The 22,164-nt window shown below is 41.9% G+C and overlaps 1 protein-coding gene across 1 annotated transcript; it reads right to left on the bottom strand.

Annotated features, from left to right (window-relative positions):
- Nucleotides 1–104: 104 nt before the first annotated feature.
- p2rx4a (purinergic receptor P2X, ligand-gated ion channel, 4a) lies at nucleotides 105–21,944 on the bottom strand. Its single transcript, NM_001140204.1, is given in 12 exon segments — nucleotides 105–1,300; nucleotides 1,455–1,550; nucleotides 2,161–2,226; nucleotides 2,366–2,459; nucleotides 2,637–2,773; nucleotides 3,785–3,926; nucleotides 5,296–5,376; nucleotides 5,479–5,575; nucleotides 8,429–8,501; nucleotides 20,586–20,657; nucleotides 21,078–21,225; nucleotides 21,511–21,944. Coding segments are annotated over 12 exon segments (1,170 nt in total). The 5' UTR covers nucleotides 21,654–21,944; the 3' UTR covers nucleotides 105–1,279.
- Nucleotides 21,945–22,164: the final 220 nt, after the last annotated feature.

The following is a 22,164-nucleotide window of genomic DNA, read 5'->3' as shown; positions in this document are numbered from 1 at the left end:
ACAAAATGTGTGAAAAGTCAAGGGGTCTGAATACTTTCCGAAGGCACTGTAACCACTCAATGACTGAATGAATACTATAGGCTACACCAAGACAGAAACAAGAGTTATCGAAAAATGTACAATGTTTATTAAAGTACAACACAGGTGCACCTGAATGTCCTCAAATAAAGAGGATTGTTATTAGCACTGGGCCTTCACAGTAAGCAGTGAAACATTTCTCATTAGCTAGGTTTCCATCCAATTGGTGACAGATTTTCATGCGAATATTCAAAAATCCACAAAAACAATATGCACATTTTCCCACCAGAGATGTTTTCATCAAATTGAATTGTTGCAGATAAAAGGCATTGTGTGATGACAGAGTACACATAATACCTTTTGTGGATATATTTCCATGTACCGAATAAAAAAAGAAGTTAAATGGGTTTCCATCAGATTTTCAACTCTACTGATGGTTTTCTCACAAACATTTTGGCCTTATATAGAGAGTGTGTCCACCATATGCACGCTGTTGGCTAGAGCTCACATTTAGCCTACAAGATTACATTATTATGGACAAAAGAGCAAAATATATATATTTGTCAAATGGCAGCCAAGCATCGATCATCATGTCACCAGAATAAAACCCTCAATATTTATTGGAAAGGAGCATCAAGCTCATCACCTTGCACTTTCACCACCCTGTGAAGTTCACCATAACTTATTTCATCTGTAGCCTAATTAACTGCATGCTTTGCCAATGATTTGTAGTGAGAGGGCCACACAACATGTAATCGTGTGACTCCAAGTTTACTTTTATATGATGGTTATTATATCAATATTTGAGCATAAAAGTGTTTTCACAGATGTTTCTCGCATAATTAATTTTACAGACACAAAAAGATCCCACTTTGTCTAGCGTATTTTGTTTTGGCGACATTTGGAACGTTTACAAAAACATTTTCCGTTTCCATCAGGCCTGTCGTTATGTTTTTTATCTAACATGTACTTTATGCATAAAAAGGTTGGATGGAGACCTAGTGAATGAGTGAATGATTCTCAGCTCTAATCAGAGTTGATTTAATAAAATAGAATGACACACCGAATGTTCCTACAGCTCTGAATGGTTAGCCGAAACAAGACATTTTCAGGATCATTAGCGAGTTGCAAGCCTGTGGAAGATTGTAGTATGTGGATCATGAAAAGAGTGCTGTGATTCAATCCAGAAAAATGCCGTTTCACATTTCCATCTTGATATGCTGTATACAGTTGTTTCTGCTCGACATGATTTGTTGTGGCTTTATGGTGTTTCATTTGAAAACTTTAAAACAGAAAATGTTTATTATAAGGGGATTGAAAAAACAGGACTATAATCCAGTATGATGACTTTTTGGCCAAAAGGCCTGAATAGGTACAATTCTTTGCATTATCAGTATTGAACAGGTCATTCTTAAATCAGAAAAACTATTACTCACCAATTGAAAGTCATCAACATAAGAATATTTCTGTTCGTTATAGATATTTTTTTTCGTCATGCATGTCAGCACAATCCAATCACAAACAACAGTTACCTTCAAAGAGTAGAAACTAATTAATATAAATAAACAATCGTATGCAACCGACCATGTTCTAGTGATACCATCTATAAACCCTTTACAAAGGATAACATTTTACCCATTTAACATATGTATACAGTTGATACCATCTATAAACCCTTTACAAAGGATAACATTTTACCCATTTAACATATGTATACAGTTGATACCATCTATAAACCCTTTACAAAGGATAACATTTTACCCATTTAACATATGTATACAGTTGATACCATCTATAAACCCTTTACAAAGGATAACATTTTACCCATTTAACATATTATACAGTTGATACCATCTATAAACCCTTTACAAAGGATAACATTTTACCCATTTAACATATGTATACAGTTGATACCATCTATAAACCCTTTACAAAGGATAACATTTTACCCATTTAACATATTATACAGTTGATACCATCTATAAACCCTTTACAAAGGATAACATTTTACCCATTTAACATATTATACAGTTGATACCATCTATAAACCCTTTACAAAGGATAACATTTTACCCATTTAACATATTATACAGTTGCCATAACGACAACACATACAGCATGTGATAGAAGTACTATACTTACCAAGCCAAGGAGGGCAAGACCAGCACCAACATTCAGCAGTGTTGGCACTATGTTAAATTTTCCAGCCTGAAGCAGAGACATTTAACCAGTTTAACTAGAACACCAGGATTTTATAACTATGACGCCATTTCATTCATTATTTTATGACATTAAAATAATCATATCAAAGTTAAAAATGGCTTAGATTGTTTCTGTAAAAGCTCACCTGACCAAAAACCATGACATCGAAACGTATTCCGAATCCTTTGATTAATGTCCTTGTCTCTTCATTGTTACCATTTTTGTAATATTTGGCAAATCTGTGGGAAAAGAAAAGCACAAAGAGCGTTGCCAAAATCGTCTTAAAAAAACAAATGGACATCAATATTTTATATTTACACTACCTATGGTTGTAATAATTTGGGGTCAGAGATAAATCTGACAAATCTGTCTATCGATGTGGTTGTAGTCTAAAAACAAAAGTTCAACCCCTATACCTGAAGTTGTATCCAGGCGCCACATTGTTCACTGGGTCCTTGTTGTCCAGGCGACGGAAGGTGTACCTAGGCACACACCAGCTGCTTGGCATGTCCAGATCACATTCCCAACGGATCTGGACACCCATAACCCCACCCTAGACAAAGACAATCAACGTAGATAAGGAGTATGCCGTTTACATGGATTTTACAAATGAAAACCAGCTGAGACATAAGATGCTATGCTGCATGTTAGATTACTCGACATGCATCAAAATGCCATAAGATATATCATGACATTTTGACTAATATACACTGAGTATACCAAACATTAGGTACACCATCCTAATACTGATTTGCAACCCCCCTTTTTTTCCCTCAACACAGCCTCAATTCGTCGGGGCATGGACTCTACAAAAAGCATGTCGAAAGCATTCCACAGGGATGTTGGCCCATGTTGAATCCAACGCTTCCCACAGTTGTGTCAAGTTGGCTGGATGTCCTTTGGATGGTGGACCATTCTTGATACACAGGAAACTGTTGAGTGTGAAAAACCCAGTAGGGTTGCAGTTTTTTATACAAACCGGTGCGCCCGGCACCTACTACCATACCCCGTTCAAAGGCACTTAAATATTTTGTCTTGCCCATTCACCCCCTGAATGGTACACATACACAATCCATGTCTCAATTGTCTCAAGGCTTAAAAATCCTTCTTTAACCCGTCTCCTCCCCTTCATCTACACTGATTGAAGTGGATTTAACAAGTGACATCAATAAGGGATCACAGCTTTCACCTGGATTCACCTGGTCAGTCTGTCATGGAAAGAGCAGGCGTTCTTAATGTTTTGTACACTCAGTGTAGACCATGCCTTCAGGGCTGTTAGTGGGAAAATGTTCTGGTGAACAATATTTGTTAAAGTTGCCAATGTGGTTAACCCTCATCCCATCAAGAGAATACAGTCAAGACATATCAGTGTCTAAATCTATGTATGACCTGATAGGTGTGGGCGTAAGCAAACACTTGTATGGTACATGTTATGGCAAGCCGTTTTTTAGGCTGAAAGACAGTAAGTAACAATGTTCTTAATGTTTTGTATACTCTGTGTATATCCCCATCTTACCAAATGTTTAAATAATTTGGGAGTTTTTAAAAATTAGCAGGCACTTACATGGACAGCCATGGTCTGAAAGTCCTCATTGGCCTCTGTGACCATGTCTTTGAGTCTGAAGATTGGGCAGTCTGGGTCAGTGATGCGATTAAATACACATTGTTCCAAGTAGGTCTTGTTGACGTAGGGCAAGATATTCCTTCTGCAGAACAGACAAAAATATCATAGTTATAGTGTTACATGCAGTTGCTCTGACTGCAATTCCACATTGTTTATCACTGGATGGCCCAATGCAACAAATCTTGGTATCGCTTTATTTGGATAGTCTGTAGAGGATCTACAGATGGACTATCAGTAACATTTAAACTACACTATATATACAAAAGTATGTGCACACCCCTTCAAATTAGTGGATTTGGCTATTTCAGCCACACTCGTTGATGACAGGTGTATAAAATCGAGCACACAGCCATGCAATCTCTGTTGGCATTAGAATTGCCTTACTGAAGAGCTCAGTGACTTTCAATGTGGCACAGTCATAGGATGCCACCTTTCCAATAAGTCAGTTCGGCAAATGTCTGCCCTGCTAGAGCTGTAAGTGCTGTTATTGTGAAGTGGAAATGTCTAGGAGCAACAAGGACTCAGCCGTGATGTGGTAGGCCACACAAGCTCACAGAATGGGACCGCTGAGTGCTGAAGCGCGCAGCGCGTTAAAATCGTCTGTCCTCGATTGCAACACTCTCTACTAAACTGCGTCAGGAAGAACTGTTCATAGGGAGCTTCATGAAGTGGGCTTCCATGGCCGAACAGCTGCACACGAGCGCAATGCCAAGCATCAGCTGGAGTGACGTAAAGCTCGCCACCATCGGACTCTGGCACAGCAGAAGCATGTTTTCTGGAGTGATGAATCACGCTTCACCATCTGGCAGTTAGACTGACGAATCTGGGTGTGGCGGATGCCAGGAGAAAGCTACCTGCCCCAATGCATAGTGCCAACTGTACAGTTGGGTGGAGGAGGAATGATGGTCTGTTTTTTTATTTTCATGGTTCGGGCAAGGCCCCTTAGTTCCAGTGAAGGGAAATCTCATCGCTACAGCATACAATGACATTCTTGACGATTCTGTGTTCCTACTTTGTGGCAACAGTTCGGGGAAGGCCCTTTCCTGTTTCAGCGTGCACATAGCGAGGTCCATACAGAAATGGTTTGTCGAGATTGGTGTGGAAAAACTTGACTGGCTTGCCCAGAGCCCTGACCTCAACCCCATCGAAAACCTTTGGGATGAATTGGAACGACTGCGGAACCAACTCCATATTCATGCCCAGGATTTTGGAATGAGATGTTTGACGAGCAGGTGTCCACATACTTTTGGTCATGTAGTGCATCTACTTATCCTAACCCTAAACTTAACCCTTATCCTAACTTTAACCCTCACACTTATTCTAAACCTAACCATAACCTTAGCAAGCAGTTGCTTATCCAGACTATGCAAATAAAGTGGGACCCAAATCTTAAATGGAATTTAGCTCGTAACATATTTATCAAGTCACAGAAATGTAAAAACTTGACTTACTTATTGAAGTTGAATTTGGGGTACCGGATGCTGTTCTTTATAAGCACTGTGAAGTTCTCTGCATCTGCCAACATTGGAGGACTAACGAAAATTATATTGTGAAATTATTAAAACATTCTAGATGGATTATGTAAAATGAAAGCAAATACAACCTTTTCTACCTTGGTACTCAATAGTTCTTACTTGGGAGGTTCCTTATCTAACTCCAGCGGGCACCAAGCCAGAACCTCACATGTCTTATCCACAGCTGAGTACCTCACACATTTCCCAGTCTGAACACCTGAGGGGAGATAGTCACTTTAAAGGAGAACGTCAGTGAAAAACAATAATGTGACTCTCATTCTACAAGTAAGTGGTAGACTGTCTTTAAATCTAATTGACACATTGAGAGCTTGGGATTATAAGGTTCTATCTGCAAAAATATGACTGAGATAATTGGCTTTACATTTCCAATGTTGTCAGCAATTTGTATAATGTATTCTTTTGAACTTAACATAAATTGGGGTATTTAGAGTACTATATACAGTTGAAGTCGGAGGTTTACATCCACCTTAGCCAAATACATTTAAACGCAGTTTTTCACAATTCCTGACATTTAATCCTAGTAAAAATGCCCTGTCTTAGATCAGTTAGGGGCTAGGGTCAGTCTGTTACATCTGGAGTATTTCTCTTGTCTTATCCGGTGTCCTGTGTGAATTTAAATATGCTCTCTCTAATTCTCTCTTTCTTTCTTTCTTTCTCTCTCTCGGAGGACCTGAGCCCTAGGACCATGCCTCAGGACTACCTGGAGTATTTCTCTTGTCTTATCCGGTGTCCTGTGTGAATTTAAATATGCTCTCTCTAATTCTCTCTTTCTTTCTTTCTTTCTCTCTCTCTCTCGGAGGACCTGAGCACTAGGACCATGCCTCAGGACTACCTGGCATGATGACTCCTTGCTGTCCCCAGTCCACCTGGCCGTGCTGCTGCTCCAGTTTCAACTGTTCTGCCTGCGGCTATGGAACCCTGACCAGTTCACCGGACATGCTACCTGTCCCAGACCTGCTGTTTTCAACTCTCTAGAGACAGCAGGAGCGGTAGAGATACTCTCAAAGATCGGCTATGAAAAAGCCAACTGACACTTACTCTTGAGTTGCTGACTTGTTGCACCCTCGACAACTACTATGATTATTATTATTTGACCATGCTGGTCATTTATGAACATTTGAACATCTTGGCCATGTTCTGTTATAATCTCCACCCGGCACAGCCAGAAGAGGACTGGCCACCCCTCATAGCCTGGTTCCTCTCTAGGTTTCTTCCTAGGTTTGGGCCTTTCTAGGGAGTTTTTCCTAGCCACCGTGCTTCTACACCTGCATTGCTTGCTGTTTGGGGTTTTAGGCTGGGTTTCTGTACAGCACTTTGAGATATCAGCTGATGTAAGAAGGGCTATATAAATACATTTGATTTGAGTCAGGTATGTAGGCCTCCTTGCTCGCACACACTTTTTCAGTTCTACCCACAAATTTTCTATGGGATTGAGGTCAGGGCTTTTTGAAGGTCACTCCAATACCTTGACTTTGTTTTCCTTAGGCCATTTTGCCTTTGGAAGTATGCTTGGGGTCATTGTCCATTTGGAAGACCCATTTGCGACCAAGCTTTAACTTCCTGACTGATGTCTTGAGATGTTGCTTCAATATATCCACATACGTTTGAAGGTAGGCCTTGAAATACATCCACAGGTACACCTCCAATTGACTCAAATTATGTCAATTAGCCTATCAGAAGCTTCTAAAGCCATGACATCATTTTCTGGAATTTTCCAAGCTGTTTAAAGGCACAGTCAACTTAGTGTATGTAAACTTCTGACCCACTGGAATTGTGATACAGTGAATTATAAGTGAAATAATCTGTCTGGTAACAATTGTTGGAAAAATGACTTGTGTCATGCACAAAGTATATGTCCTAACCAACTTGCCAAAACTATAGTTTGTTAATAAGAAATTTGTGGAGTGGTTGAAAAATGAGTTTTAATGACTCCAACCTAAGTGTATGTAAACTTCCGACTTTAACTGTAGGTAGAGAACATTGAACAGAACAAGGATATGTCCCCCCAAAATAGTTTTTATTAAAATGCAGATAGAACCTTATACAGTGCCTTCAGAAGGTATTCACACCCCTTTACTTTTTTACTAAGCACAGGCTAAATCCTAGAGGAAAATCTGGTTCTGTCTGCTTTCTAACAAATTAATTTCAGCAGAACAATAACCTAAAACAGTGTTTCCCCAACCCTGGTCCTCAAGTACCCCCAACAGTACACAGTTTTGTTATAGCCCTAAAACACAAGGCCAAATGTACACTGGAGTTGCTTACCAAGACTACATTGAATGTGTGGCCTAGTTACAGTGTTGACTTAAATCAGCTTGAAAATGTATGGCAAGACTTGAAACTGTCTGTCGAGCAATGATCAACAACCAACTTGACAGAGCTTAAAGAATGTGTGCAAAGCTCTTAGAGAGACTTACCCAGAAAGACTCAAAGTTGTAATCACTGCCAAAGGTGATTTATTGACTCAGGGCTGTGAATACTTATGTAAATGAGATATTTCTGTATTTAATTTTCTATAAATTTGCAAAAACGACTAAAACATGTTTTCACTTTGTCATTATGGGGTATTATGTGTAGATGGATGATTTTTTTTTTTTTTTAATCCATTTTGAATTCAAGCTGTAACACAACAAAATGTGGAATAAGTCAAGGGGTATGAATACTTTCTGAAGGTACTGTAGTCCCAAGCTCTCAGCATATGACATGGTACTGTAATGATTATTGAATGGTAATGATCAGTTGGTAGATCATGGCACTTGCAATGCCAGGGTTGTGGGTTCGATTCCCACGGGACCAGTATGAAAAAAGTATGAAAATGTATGCAGTCACTACTGTAAGTCGCTCTGGATAAGAGCGTCTGCTAAATGACTAAAATGTAAATTGTAATGCTACCATATCTAGTGACAATACAAGGCCTTTTTCTTTTACAGAAAGCCTTATAATCTACATCTCAAACGTAGAACAAGGATTAGATCATAATATATGATAACTCAGATATAGAAATGGATCAATGACGATTTCCCCAATGTCAAAATCTTAATATCCTTACCATTGCCTCGGGTATCACGTGAGCCAGCCTTGCAATCCCTGTCTGAGGTGCAGTCAAAACCAGTTTTTGGGACCTGAACGCATGACAGCATGAGTGTAATTTTTTAAAGCTTAAAAATATATCTTAGACTTAGACGCTATACAGAACTTCAACCTCTATGAGTACAAAAAACGGGTCCCCTAAAAATGTTGTCCAGAAATGACCTCAATGGACAGAAAGGGGTACACCTCCCTACACCCAAGAACAAAAGCATGTTTTCCTAAAACAGGATGTGTGATTTAATGAGAGACAATATAAAGCTAATAATACATTGCTTATGTATATAAATCATACAGCCAATTTTCAAATAAAATTTTGACATAAAACATTTGCAAATACATTCTTATAGTGCATCTGTAACTTATCTATTATGCACATGACTCGAGGGCTGGACTTCATCCAATAGAAAGCATTAGTAATGGTCTTTTTGTTGGCACTAATGGAGGCTTACTCATTGGCCAAAACCTATAGATTCTGACCGGTCAGATAGCGAACAACAATGACAAGAAGCTGCCATGCGTGGAATCGTAGGTGGCTCGTTTCAGCTCGTGGGTATCTTGTTATTAATACCATGTCTTGTTTTGAGGTGTTTTGATTTATGTCCAGACCCAGTGCCAGAACAAAATCAGTTGGACGGGCATTTGATTTCCAAAGCCGGGCCCGTTTCCATTTCACGGGACCTTCTATGTGTGCACACACTTTTTACATGAGTGTTGTAGTAAAGCCCATAGGCAGCTCATGAATGTTATAGTAAAGCCCATAGGCAGCTCATGAATGTTATAGTAAAGCCCATAGGCAGCTCATGAATGTTATAGTAAAGCCCATAGGCAGCTCATGAATGTTATAGTAAAGCCCATAGGCAGCTCATGAATGTTATAGTAAAGCCCATAGGCAGCTCATGAATGTTATAGTAAAGCCCATAGGCAGCTCATGAATGTTATAGTAAAGCCCATAGGCAGCTCATGAATGTTATAGTAAAGCCCGTAGGCAGGCTCATGAGTTTTGGGTAGATGGTGGAAGTGGTTGGTGAGTTCGAATTAAGCAGCGTGTCGAATAAATTTGGTTAAGACGAATGTTCTGAATGGACAACAGTAGTGTCGAAAACTGGAACAAAAAGTAAATTGTCTAAAATTGCAGTGGAGGATATGTGTTGTGGCGTACAGCAGGTCAGCCACCAGGGAGAGACTCATCGAGGCCTGGTGACAGACGGAGTCTACATCACGAGGCAATGGCTCCCTCTGCTGGACGTGCCAGGTCTCGATGGGCTCTCCGGCCAGGACTAATTGGGGCTGATTGTGGTTTCTGAGTAATCAAGGGCTGATTGCTCACCAACTGGGCGAGTCCCATAAAGCTGCCAGAAGGGCAGCACACTGGAAAAGGGACTGGAGGAAGAAAGGTTAATTCCGGTAAGGTTGGGGACGGTACAAGAGATAAGTAGGGCGCTCAGTTTTTGTTCCCCACGGGATACAGCAAGAGCCGGAACCCAGATGACGGTATACCGGATAGGGTCTCATGGGGGAGACCTTTTCTTTTGGTTTGTATTCAAATAAACACCCTTGAAACCGAGCTAATCCTACTCTGTCCGTGTAAACGTTTTGACCAAACCCCTGGTCTGCCACAGTGTGTAAATTATAATGAATCGCTTCTTGTTGGGATGCGGTTGTTGAGTAAGGATGCATATGTGGGAAACCCATTTGCGGTGTCATAAATGGTGAAGTATGTGCTTGGAAACGAGCAGTCTGTTAGAGTGACCAGGAGTGGTCTTATTTTGATTCATTGTATTTCTGACGAGCAGAGGAAGATTGCAGTGGGCCTCAAAAGAATCCGGACAACAGAAGTTTTGAACTTTAGAGTAGAGCACCCATCAAAGGACTCATCTCAGGGATGACGATGGATGTTATCGTGGAGAAATTACAAGATTATGTTAATAACTCTTATTGCATCAAATGCTTGTTTTATGCAACAGAATAGGCTTCTTAGAACTCTACTGTGGCTGTGTGAACTGAGAGGAGCTTCTGAGATTTAACTCTAGCAACTGATTTATGATGGTCTTGTCCTCTCTCGGAGCCCGCATTCCATAGAATGAGTTGGTGTTTGTGTGCCGGGAGGTACCAGTGTGGAGATGGCTCCGGTATGGATAATCATGTTGTATTCGACACATGTGACTAATAAGCTTTGATTTGATGAGAGGAACTTTTGTTTTGGGGGCCAGACCCTGGTTTCTACACAATGAGAACAGTCTTTACAGTTTGCTGTGAAATATTAGTGTCTTTCATACAAATCCTAACCTTGTGACCCATTCCATACATCTGATGTTTGTCATGAACATTCAGGAAGATGTACTTTGCTATAAAATACTGTGGCTCAAATCCACTCAGTGGGCTTTCAACGAATCATCTAGGGGTGATTCGTCGACTTTTTGAATAAAGTAATATCCTGATTGGTGATCTTTTGTCTCCTCGTTATTGATTAGAATTTCCACGACAATGTTCAGGTTGAATACCTGAAGAGAATTCCTGGCGTGGTTGGTGCCCGGTGTCTGACCTGCTGGGTGAATGGAGAAAAAGAAAGTCTGTCGGTCCTGTTTTTTGATGAAGAGCAAATACCTATGCATGTGAAGCTTGGTTATGTAAGATACGCCGTAAAAGCTTTTGTCCCCAAGCCACTGCAGTGTAAGTATCGTAAAGGATTTGGCCATGTTTCAAGTGTGCAGACGAACAGAGTATACTTAAGAACGGTGTGCAGAAGGACGACGGTGTTGCAATTGTGGTGGGGATCATGATCCTGAGTTCCTGGAGTGCCTTGTAAGGGTGAAGGAAATTGAGGTGGCAAAAGTTAGAGCGGTCAATCAAATCTCCTATGCTTAGGTGATCAAAGGAATTAAGGAAACAAGAGATGCCAGTGAAGAGATGGTAGTGGATACACCACAGCCTGTAGTAAATGTTTGCTGCCAGACAAAAGATACCCTGTGTGTTAAAAAGGTGGATTTTGTTGCATTCATTGCCACAGTTATAAACTGTACAGCACAAGTCTCAAAGAAGTTGAAGAAACTAGACATTATTGTGGCTGCAGCAGAAAAGTTTTTGGGACTCAGGGATTTTACATTGGAAGACTTGCAATGGGTACTGGTGCCAGAAGACCCGCTCTCCCAGGTTCCCCTTGAGCCTGTGTAGGGATCAGATCTGTTATTTATTTTTAACCGAAAAGTTGTTTGACTTTTTATTTATTTTTTTGGTAGTTAGAAGAAGCTTATTGGTTTCAAGTTTGGGAAAGCTTACAATTCATTCTACCGATCTGCGTGCCAGTTATGGCTACCGTAATTTCCGGACTATTGAGCGCTCCTGAATATAAGCCGCACCCACTGAGTTTAAAAAATATATATTATTTTGAACATAAATAAGCCACACATGTCTATAAGCCCCAGGTGCCTACCGGTACATTGAAACAAATGAACTTTACACAGGCTTTAACGAAACACGGCTTGTAACAAAAAATAAAAAATTAGCAGTAAGCTTTAGTTGTCTTTTTGCACTGAGTCAAATCCTCACGCTGCTGTTTCCAACGTCTTATCATCGACTCATTAAGACCAAGCTCCCGTGCAGCAGCTCTATTTCCTTTTCCAACAGCCAGATCAATCGCCTTCAACTTGAAAGCTGCATCATATGCATTTCTCCGTGTCTTTGCCATGATGAGGGTGACAAAATGACTACCGTAATCAGAATGATGGGAAGTTTGAGAGCGCTTGACTTAATCTAAACAGTAAACAAAAAAGCTGTTTGACCTTAACCCGTTCGGCAATTTCATTGGTCTAATGAAAGCTTCATGTCGCCAAAAAACTGAGCACGTCACAGAATGTGTTTTTTTTGGAGCAAAACAATTTGAAAGCGGGAAAAATCCATATATTAGCTGCGTCATTGCTTAAGCCGCGAGGTTCAAAGCGTGGGAAAAAAGTTGCGGCTTATACTGCTCTCTCCTCGTCTGCCCACGTGTTCTCGCATACCCCTAGAGCATCGAGCCAGCGGGGTGGTGGCACTGGAATCCTCATCTCTCCCAAGTGGACATTCTCTCTTTCTCCCCTGACCCATCTGTCTATCTCCTCATTTGAATTCCATGCTGTCACAGTTACCAGCCCTTTCAAGCTTAACATCCTTATCATTTATCGCCCTCCAGGTTCCCTTGGAGAGTTCATCAATGAGCTTGACGCCTTGATAAGTTCCTTTCCTGAGGATGGCTCACCTCTCACAGTTCTGGGTGACTTTAACCTCCGCACGTCTACCTTTGACTCATTTCTCTCTGCCTCCTTCTTTCCACTCCTCTCCTCTTTTGACCTCACCCTCTCACCTTCCCCCCCTACTCACAAGGCAGGCAATACGCTTGACCTCATCTTTACTAGATGCTGTTCTTCCCCTAATCTCATTGCAACTCCCCTCCAAGTCTCCGACCACTACTTTGTATCCTTTTCCCTCTTGCTCTCATCCAACACTTCTCACTCTGCCCCTACTCGGATGGTATTGCGCCGTCCCAACCTTCGCTCTCTCTCTCCCGCTACTCTCTCCTCTTCCATCCTATCATCTCTTCCCTCTGCTCAAACCTTCTCCAACCTATCTCCTGATTCTGCCTCCTCAACCCTCCTCTCCTCCCTCTCTGCATCCTTTGATTTCCTCTGTCCCCTATCCTCCAGGCCGGCTCGGTCCTCCCCTCCTGCTCCGTGGCTCGACGACTCACTGCGAGCTCACAGAACAGGGCTCCGGGCAGCCGAGCGGAAATGGAGGAAAACTCGCCTCCCTGCGGACCTGGCATCCTTTCACTCCCTCCTCTCTACATTTTCCTCTTCTGTCTCTGCTGCTAAAGCCACTTTCTACCACTCTAAACTCCAAGCATCTGCCTCTAACCCTAGGAAGCTCTTTGCTACCTTCTCCTCCCTCCTGAATCCTCCTCCCCCTCCCCCCCCTCCTCCCTCTCTGCGGATGACTTCGTCAACCATTTTGAAAAGAAGGTTGACGACATCCGATCCTCGTTTGCTAAGTCAAACGACACCGCTGGTCCTGCTCACACTGCCCTACCCTGTGCTTTGACCTCTTTCTCCCCTCTCTCTCCAGATGAAATCTCGCGTCTTGTGAAGGCCGGCCGCCCAACAACCTGCCCACTTGACCCTATCCCCTCCTCTCTTCTCCAGACCATTTCCGGAGACCTTCTCCCCTACCTCACCTCGCTCATCAACTCATCCTTGACCGCTGGCTACGTCCCTTCCGTCTTCGAGAGCGAGAGTTGCACCCCTTCTGAAAAAACCTACACTCGATCCCTCCGATGTCAACAACTACAGACCAGTATCCCTTCTTTCCTTTCTCTCCAAAACTCTTGAACGTGCCGTCCTTGGCCAGATCTCTTGCTATCTCTCTCAGAATGACCTTCTTGATCCTAATCAGTCAGGTTTCAAGACTGGGCATTCAACTGAGACTGCTCTTCTCTGTGTCACGGAGGCTCTCCGCACTGCTAAAGCTAACTCTCTCTCCTCTGCTCTCATCCTTCTAGACCTATCTGCTGCCTTTGATACTGTGAACCATCAGATCCTCCTCTCCACCCTCTCCGAGCTGGGCATCTCCGGTGCGGCCCACGCTTGGATTGCGTCCTACCTGACAGGTCGCTCCTACCAGGTGGCGTGGCGAGAATCCGTCTCCGCACCACGTGCTCTCACCACTGGTGTCCCCCAGGGCTCTGTTCTAGGCCCTCTCCTATTCTCGCTATACACCAAGTCACTTGGCTCTGTCATATCCTCACATGGTCTCTCATATCATTGCTATGCAGATGACACACAATTAATCTTCTCCTTTCCCCCTTCTGACAACCAGGTGGCGAATCGCATCTCTGCATGTCTGGCAGACATATCAGTGTGGATGACGGATCACCACCTCAAGCTGAACCTCGGCAAGACGGAGCTGCTCTTCCTCCCGGGGAAGGACTGCCCGTTCCATGATCTCGCCATCACGGTTGACAACTCCCTTGTGTCCTCCTCCCAGAGTGCTAAGAGCCTCGGCGTGACCCTGGACAACACCCTGTCATTCTCCACTAACATCAAGGCGGTGACCCGATCCTGTAGGTTCATGCTCTACAACATTCGCAGAGTACGACCCTGCCTCACACAGGAAGCGGCGCAGGTCCTAATCCTGGCACTTGTCATCTCCCGTCTGGATTACTGCAACTCGTTGTTGGCTGGGCTCCCTGCCTGTGCCATTAAACCCCTACAACTCATCCAGAACGCCGCAGCCCGTCTGGTGTTCAACCTTCCCAAGTTCTCTCACGTCACCCCGCTCCTCCGCTCTCTCCACTGGCTTCCAGTCGAAGCTCGCATCCGCTACAAGACCATGGTGCTTGCCTACAGAGCTGTGAGGGGAACGGCACCTCCGTACCTTCAGGCTCTGATCAGGCCCTACACCCAAACAAGGGCACTGCGTTCATCCACCTCTGGCCTGCTCGCCTCCCTACCTCTGAGGCAGCACAGTTCCCGCTCAGCCCAGTCAAAACTGTTCGCTGCTCTGGCACCCCAATGGTGGAACAAGCTCCCTCACGACGCCAGGACAGCGGAGTCAATCACCACCTTCCGGAGACACCTGAAACCCCACCTCTTTAAGGAATACCTGGGATAGGATAAAGTAATCCTTCTAACCCCCCCTTAAAAGATTTAGATGCACTATTGTAAAGTGGTTGTTCCACTGGATATTATAAGGTGAATGCACCAATTTGTAAGTCGCTCTGGATAAGAGCGTCTGCTAAATGACTTAAATGTAAATATGTAGTCCGGAAATTACTGTATATGTGCATTTATATATTTCCGTGGAACAGTTTCATTTCAATAATAAAGTTTTTGTTTCTCAAAATCATTGTCACATGGTTAATCATGAAAATCTGAAGTAAAATGATAAAAATCTCAAATTAAACTATGGCGAGTGCACTAGACTCTGGAATATGGACACATTGATACACTGTGATCCATTGGCGGCTAAAGAAATGAGAGCATAGAACTCAAAAGCTAGTCTAATGCAACAGTAGGCCTAGAACTTCCAACATGAACTAAGTCAAATACATAGACAAAGCCTACAAATAAAAGAGTAGAAAATATCCTGATAAAAATTCTGGTTCTTTCAATCACATTCATCTCTCTTCTCTGCCTGTCTGCCACCTTTTCTGTCTTGACTTGAACTATTGCTAGTGAAATTCAACATTGTATCAAATTCTTACAGGGTCTGGCCTGACGCTTTCACTAACAAACCTGCAACAAATCACTATCCTATTCCGGGCCCTCAAAGTTTCCTGCGCCAGTGAGATCCGGACAGAAATGTTTATGACGTTTCCACTGGATATATGGGATCATCAGATCATGATATTTTGCGCTTTCACACTTAGGCTTGGTGAAAGAGCAAAATATCATGTTGGAAAGATTTTTAAAATACTGAGGAACTACAGTTTCATTCACAATGGATGTTAAAAACCAGACTTTGTTGACTTGTGTAAGGCGAAGAAAAAATGTGTGGCGGATGAATCAGAATTAGTTGGGTAACATAGATAATTAAGATGTTTTATTTGCATAGTATGCTTATGTGAGATACTTGTCATATGTGAATGTATCTGTTAAACCATGTGAAGGGATGTCTGTGCGCAAGTCACTCCCTCCTTTGGCATTGGGGGAAGGTGTATGGCAGTGTCCGGACCATTGTATGTCCCCTCTGATGTTGCACTTATCCTGGGATAGTATATGACCTAGAGGCTCACTCCCCTCAGTGAGCTTGTCCAGGAGTGGGGTCAAGAGGGGGTTTACTTGAGATGGGAGTATCTAGAGTTGTCAATTGATTTATGCCATTGGATGAGCTAATGGTTCTGTTCGATACCGTACCAGGGAGAGACGGTTCCAGTTTGGAAAGGAGGACCAGATACTGGTCTATACAATGAACACTGTTGATACAGCAGTTGCTGTCTGCTATGTTTTATAGATATCTTTCATACAAAACTTAACCTTTGAACTGTTCCTAAGATCTGTGGTTCGTCATGTACGTTGAAGGGGTGCATCTTGGCTATAAAAGCTCTTTGTACTTGTGTAGTCACTTTTCAATGGTTCATTAGCGATAGCGCATCATTGAAAGTCAAGTGCTTTTGCAAAATCATCTTAATTATTAAAGATGTAGTTTTAAGTGTAACTCTGACTGGTGTGTGAAGTGTAACTCTCCTCATTTGGTAATGCAGAAATTAGCCACCACATGAGTTAAGACAATCAGAAATAATATGGGCACATTCCTACATATGCAATGCATTCTGGAGACTCACCATGTCTTTGCCACACCCCCCTCCCCTTCTTCTTGATGCAATATTTTAAATTATACTCAAGACACATTATCTTCACACGCTTTTCACTGACAGCCAGAACTGAAATCAGCTAGACCTATTCAGCTAGAGCGCACTCCCCAAATAGGGGCTTCCTAAACACACTTGTAATTTGAAATGATCCACAGCTATTTCTTTTTTGAAAGAAGGTAATGATACTAAGTCATGCTTCCTGGTGAAGTATTTTGAATGATTTTACTTAGACAAGAGTAATTATATATGTTTGGCGAAACATCACTTTACATATGCACATGTCAACTTTCTTTTCTAGAGGCTGATACCAGAGATCTGTATATAATGATGACAAGCTCATGTCTCCGGCATTTGTCCCAAAGAAGGGAAGGCAGGCGACAAGCTTAGGTCTGCATATTATTATTTCCATAGAAACGCATTGAGCTTATAAAGGACAGATTGTGGCGCGAGTGAGCCCTCTCACTTCACCTCTTCCTCTCTGCTGAAATTATATTACTGGAGAAAGCATCAGAGCGAGTGAAACAGCGCCCCCCCTATTTTTAGCCCATGAATCTGATGCTGTCTGGCCAGAAATAGTATGACATGCCATACTCTTTTGTTCCAGACAGTATCAGATACATGTTCTACACATAACAAGACAGAGAGCCGCTGTTTTGCTCACTTGGTGCTTTAACTGAGATTGATGCGTCTTTTTGTTGGCGCACGTCTTGGCCAATCATCGACTCAGTGGGTTTTGTCCAACATGTCTCCGGACCTACACTACAGGTCAACAGTTTTAGAACACCTACTCATTCAAGGGAATTTCTTTATTTTTACTATTTTCTACATTGTAGAATAATAGTGAAGACATAAAAACTATGAAATAACACATATGGACTCATGTAGTAACCAAAAAAGTGTTAAGCAAATCAAAATATATATTTTAGTTTCTTCAAATAGCCACCCTTAGATCTTATCTGTCGGGAAAGATGTCAGTTCATCACTGTGGATGGTTTGTCCTCTGACAACTTGATTGTAAGTTTCGGTGTTCCTCAAGGTTCTGTTTTAGGACCACTATTGTTTTTATAATATATTCTACCTCTTTTATAATATATTCTATCTCTTGGTCATTCAGAAACACAATGTCAACTTTCACTGCATGCGGAGGACACAGCTGTACATTTCGATGAAACATGGTGAAGCCTGTGTTTCAGACATAAAGAAGTGGATGGCGGCAAATATTTTACTTTTAAACTCGGACAAAACAGAGATGCTATTTCTAGGTCCCAAGAAACAAAAAGATCTGCTGTCGGAACTGAAAATGAATCATTGTTGTACAGTCATCTCAGATAAAAAAAAACTGAAGAACCTTGGTGTTACTTTGGACCTCTCTCTTTTTATGATCATATGCCTTACTGTTCGGTTACCCGGATAAAGCATTAAATAAACTTCAGTTAGTGCTAAACACGGCTGCTAGAATCCAGTGCTAGCCTCTCTACACTGGCTTCCTGTTAAGGCTAGGGCTGATTTCAAGGTTTTACTGCTAACTTACAAAGCATTACATGGGCTTGTGCCTACAGTACCTATCTCTCCAATTTGGTCCTGCCATACATACCTAAAGGTAGACTACTGTCACAAGATGCAGGCCTCCTTATTGTCCCTAGAATTTCTAAACAAACAGCTGGAGGCAGGGCTTTCTCCTATATAGCTCAATTTTCATGGAATGGTCTGCCTATCCATGTGAGAGATGCATGTGAGAGACGCAGACTCTGTCTTGACCTTTAAAGTCTTTCCTTATATTTTGTTGTTGTGCTTTTACCCCTTTTTCTCCACAATTTCGTGATATCCAATTGGTAGTTACAGTCTTGTCCCATCGCTGCAACTCCCTTATGGACTCGGGAGAGGAAAATGTCGAGAGCCATGCATCCTCCGAAACACGACCCTGCCAAGCCGCACTGCTTCTTGACACACTGCTTGCTTAACCCGGAAGCCAGCCGCATCAAGAATACATGGCCTGATGACTCCGGGCTGTGCCAAGTCCACCTGGTCGTGCTGCTGCTCCAGTTTCAACGGTTCTGCCAGCGGCTATGGAACCCTGACCTGTTAACCGGACATGCTACCTTGTCCCATTCATTTCTCCCATAAGAATGGCCAACGAACCAGAGGTAGAAAATGAAAAAAATTACAAGACAAAACAATATTGAGTAATGACTAGCTGCTATGAAAACCTTTAGGAATGCATACTGTTAGCTAAATAGAGGCTTTCTGTTATCCTAGTCACACATAAACATTTTGGCTTTAGCCATTGCCCTTGAAAATATCCATTCCGGCTGCACACAGACACAAGCACTCAGACATTCTCACTTCCCCAAAGTCATTGTAAAACTTATCCTAGATCCCAAAAGTCAATTAGAAACTACATTCTTATAGTGCATCTTTAACTTCTCTATCATGCACATGACTCGAGGGCTGAACTTCATCCAATAGAGAGCAATAGTAATGACGTCTTTTTGTAGGTACTAACGGAGGCTTACTCTGCTATGGCTCGTTGACCAAAGTATATAGACGAGTTGGCTGACAACATCACGATAATGATGCGCGCGCATCGATGTGGCCGGAAGGCGTGCATTGTTATGATTCTGAAAGGTTACATAGCTAGCAACAATGACAAGCTGCCGCCATGTGGGGAATCGTTGGTGGCTCGTTTCAGCTCATTGTATCTTGTTATTGATACCATGTCTTGTTTTGAGGCGTTTTGACTGACGTCATGTCTATGCTAATATGGCTAAAATTGGCTAGCTAGCTAACCAACAACTGTAATTAAGTATTTGAGAGACAAGTGCTCATTCTACAAATATATTTAGGTTTTCAATAAACATTTGGACATGAAATATAGTTTACATGTTGTCGAAAATCTAAGCCAACCCTGTCTGTTTTGCCCCATAGTTGTGCACGTGTCGGTTTAGTTGCTAAATAACCAACCAGTATATTGAGAAATTAATGGGTTTTTGTAGGATTTGGGGATAGGCACCGAAAATAAGGTCTATGGTAAACACAGGCTAGGAGATCTTATATGTTTTGTTCTATGAGATGATCTTAATCAGCTAACATCGCTTCTTGTGCTTATTTTTGAAGTGTTTAATCAAAATAAGCACAAAGCACATAAAGGCTTCAAAATTCATAAAGGTCATGTTAACTGACTGATATTATCTCATAGAACAAAACGTATAAGATTTACTAAGCCTGTGTTAATCTCAGACCTTATTTTCTCTGTTTATCCCAAAACCCATTCTTTCCACATTCATTTCCCACATAGGAATGGCCAACAAACCTGAGGTAGAAATGCAACAAAAAAAGTAAAAGATTTAGGACTACAAGCTGTCGAGCTCTATTACAAGACAATAAAACAATAGTGAGCAATGACTAGTTGCAATAAAATCCTTTAGGAATGCATACTGTTAGCCAAATAGAGTCCTTCGGTTATCCAAGTCACACACACACACATTTAGTCTTCAGCCATTGTCTTTGAAAATATCCATTCCGGCTGCACACAGGCATAAGCACTCAGACATTCTCACTTCCCCAAAGTCATTGTACAACTTATCCTAGATGTTGTAATAAAATTGAACTTTTAGATCAAAATGTAGAAATTAGAGCCTTTTCCATGAACATTAACGTATCTTCAGGTGGATGGGATATTCAGTATGTTTGATAGGCCGTCATTGTAAATAAGAATTTGTTCTTAACTGACTTGCCAAGTTAAATAAAGGTTACATTTAAAAAAATGTCTTACCTCTGGACAGTGCGACTGAGTTTGGTTCAGAGTGATGAGCATGTTCGTCAGGACAAAGAAAGAGCTCTCCTCCTGCCACAAATAAAAAAAAAACTCAAATTACTTCTCTCAAACATACAATCATCAATGGGTTTGGCCTATTCACATGGCTTTTGCTTGAAATAAAGTTAGTAGGACACAGTTGTTTCATCTCTGACACACATTCCATGTTTTCGTCTGAGCAGCGGTATACCACTCCCAATGGATTTTCTATTTTATTTTTGTACAAGGTCACCCCAACTGACCCAAAAGCCCAAATGTGCACGAAGCTAAAGTGAAACGAGCAGGAACCATAAAACACCACTATGCCAGTGAAGTTGAGGTCACACCCACCATGATGTGTCAGTCAGCCTGGCATCAGGTGACTGGAGGAAGTAAAGGGTACCCGTATTTGGTGCTGGTGATTACAATAGATCAGGATTATACCTCATCTTCTATATGCCTGGGTGATACCTGTGGTGGGATGATATAGTCTGCCACATCCCAGATTCGCAGGCCCAGGACAGAAGTGTTGGTCAAGGCGATGCCCTTCACCTTGGTCGTGACAGAGCTGAGGACTGCATCCGTGTCCTGGTAGCCTTTGTTCAGCACACAGACATACCTGCATAGGTGTGCAAAGAGGTGGTCAATGCATTATGGGTTTACCTTTATTCCCAGGTCCATGGGGCTTAAAATTATAACATAGGGTGAATCACAGAGATATCATTGTATATTTTTTATATAAAATATATGAAAATAAGTGAAATATTGCCCAAAAAATCTTGTGGCAGCTGTGGCTATGATGGCAGTATAGGAAGGGGTACAGACGAAACCACTTTGTTTGATTAGTAAACATAAGTCAATATGAAATTGTTAGAATGTCATGTGGTCTTTATGCGACACTTACCCGATCACATATGCAATCACTAAAGCCTGCGTGATTCTGTTGAGGGTTCCAACCTTGAAGCTCCTAATTATAAGAATTTTCGGTGTTGAATATTCGAAAAAACATTGACAGATGGACGCACAACATCCCCTCGTTTCCACCATGTTTGCTGCCTCCGAAAAAAGGGATTAAAAACGCTATTTTGTATCCTCATAAAAAACGAGATAGCCCGACCGTTTTAAGGATAACTTCCCTGTATGTCACGGGTTTTCGAAAAGATACCAACAGGCAGTTTAACTTTCACGATCCGTGCTATCCGGGATCATTGGGACGTCCCGACCCCCAGTAAAGTTGAAATGTAAAATGGTTAGGTAGCCTAAGGGTTAGGTAAGAGTTGTGGTAAGGGTTTAAGGTTAAAGTAAGGGTTTAGTGTAGGGAAGTCCCAAGGATCCCGGATAGCACTAACCGAACTTTAACCCCACTGTAATTCCCATGTCTTCCGCACACGTTTAGATTGAAGCGGTTCCCTTTTTATTTCCCAATAATGAAACAAGCTACTTTGAGCTGACGCATCATTTTTCATATTTAGACCTACCATCTAGTATGGCAAATGTCAAATGAGTTCACAGATCTGTACAAGCAAAGAGAGTTTATTAGTTTTTTTTAATCGTCTCT

Source organism: Salmo salar, chromosome 01 (assembly GCF_965601325.2).
Source record: "Salmo salar chromosome 01, fSalSal1, whole genome shotgun sequence".
Taxonomy (NCBI): Eukaryota; Metazoa; Chordata; class Actinopteri; order Salmoniformes; family Salmonidae; genus Salmo; species Salmo salar.
The sequence above is the reverse complement of the archived record's forward strand: the minus strand, read 5'-3'. Positions and strand labels throughout refer to the sequence as shown.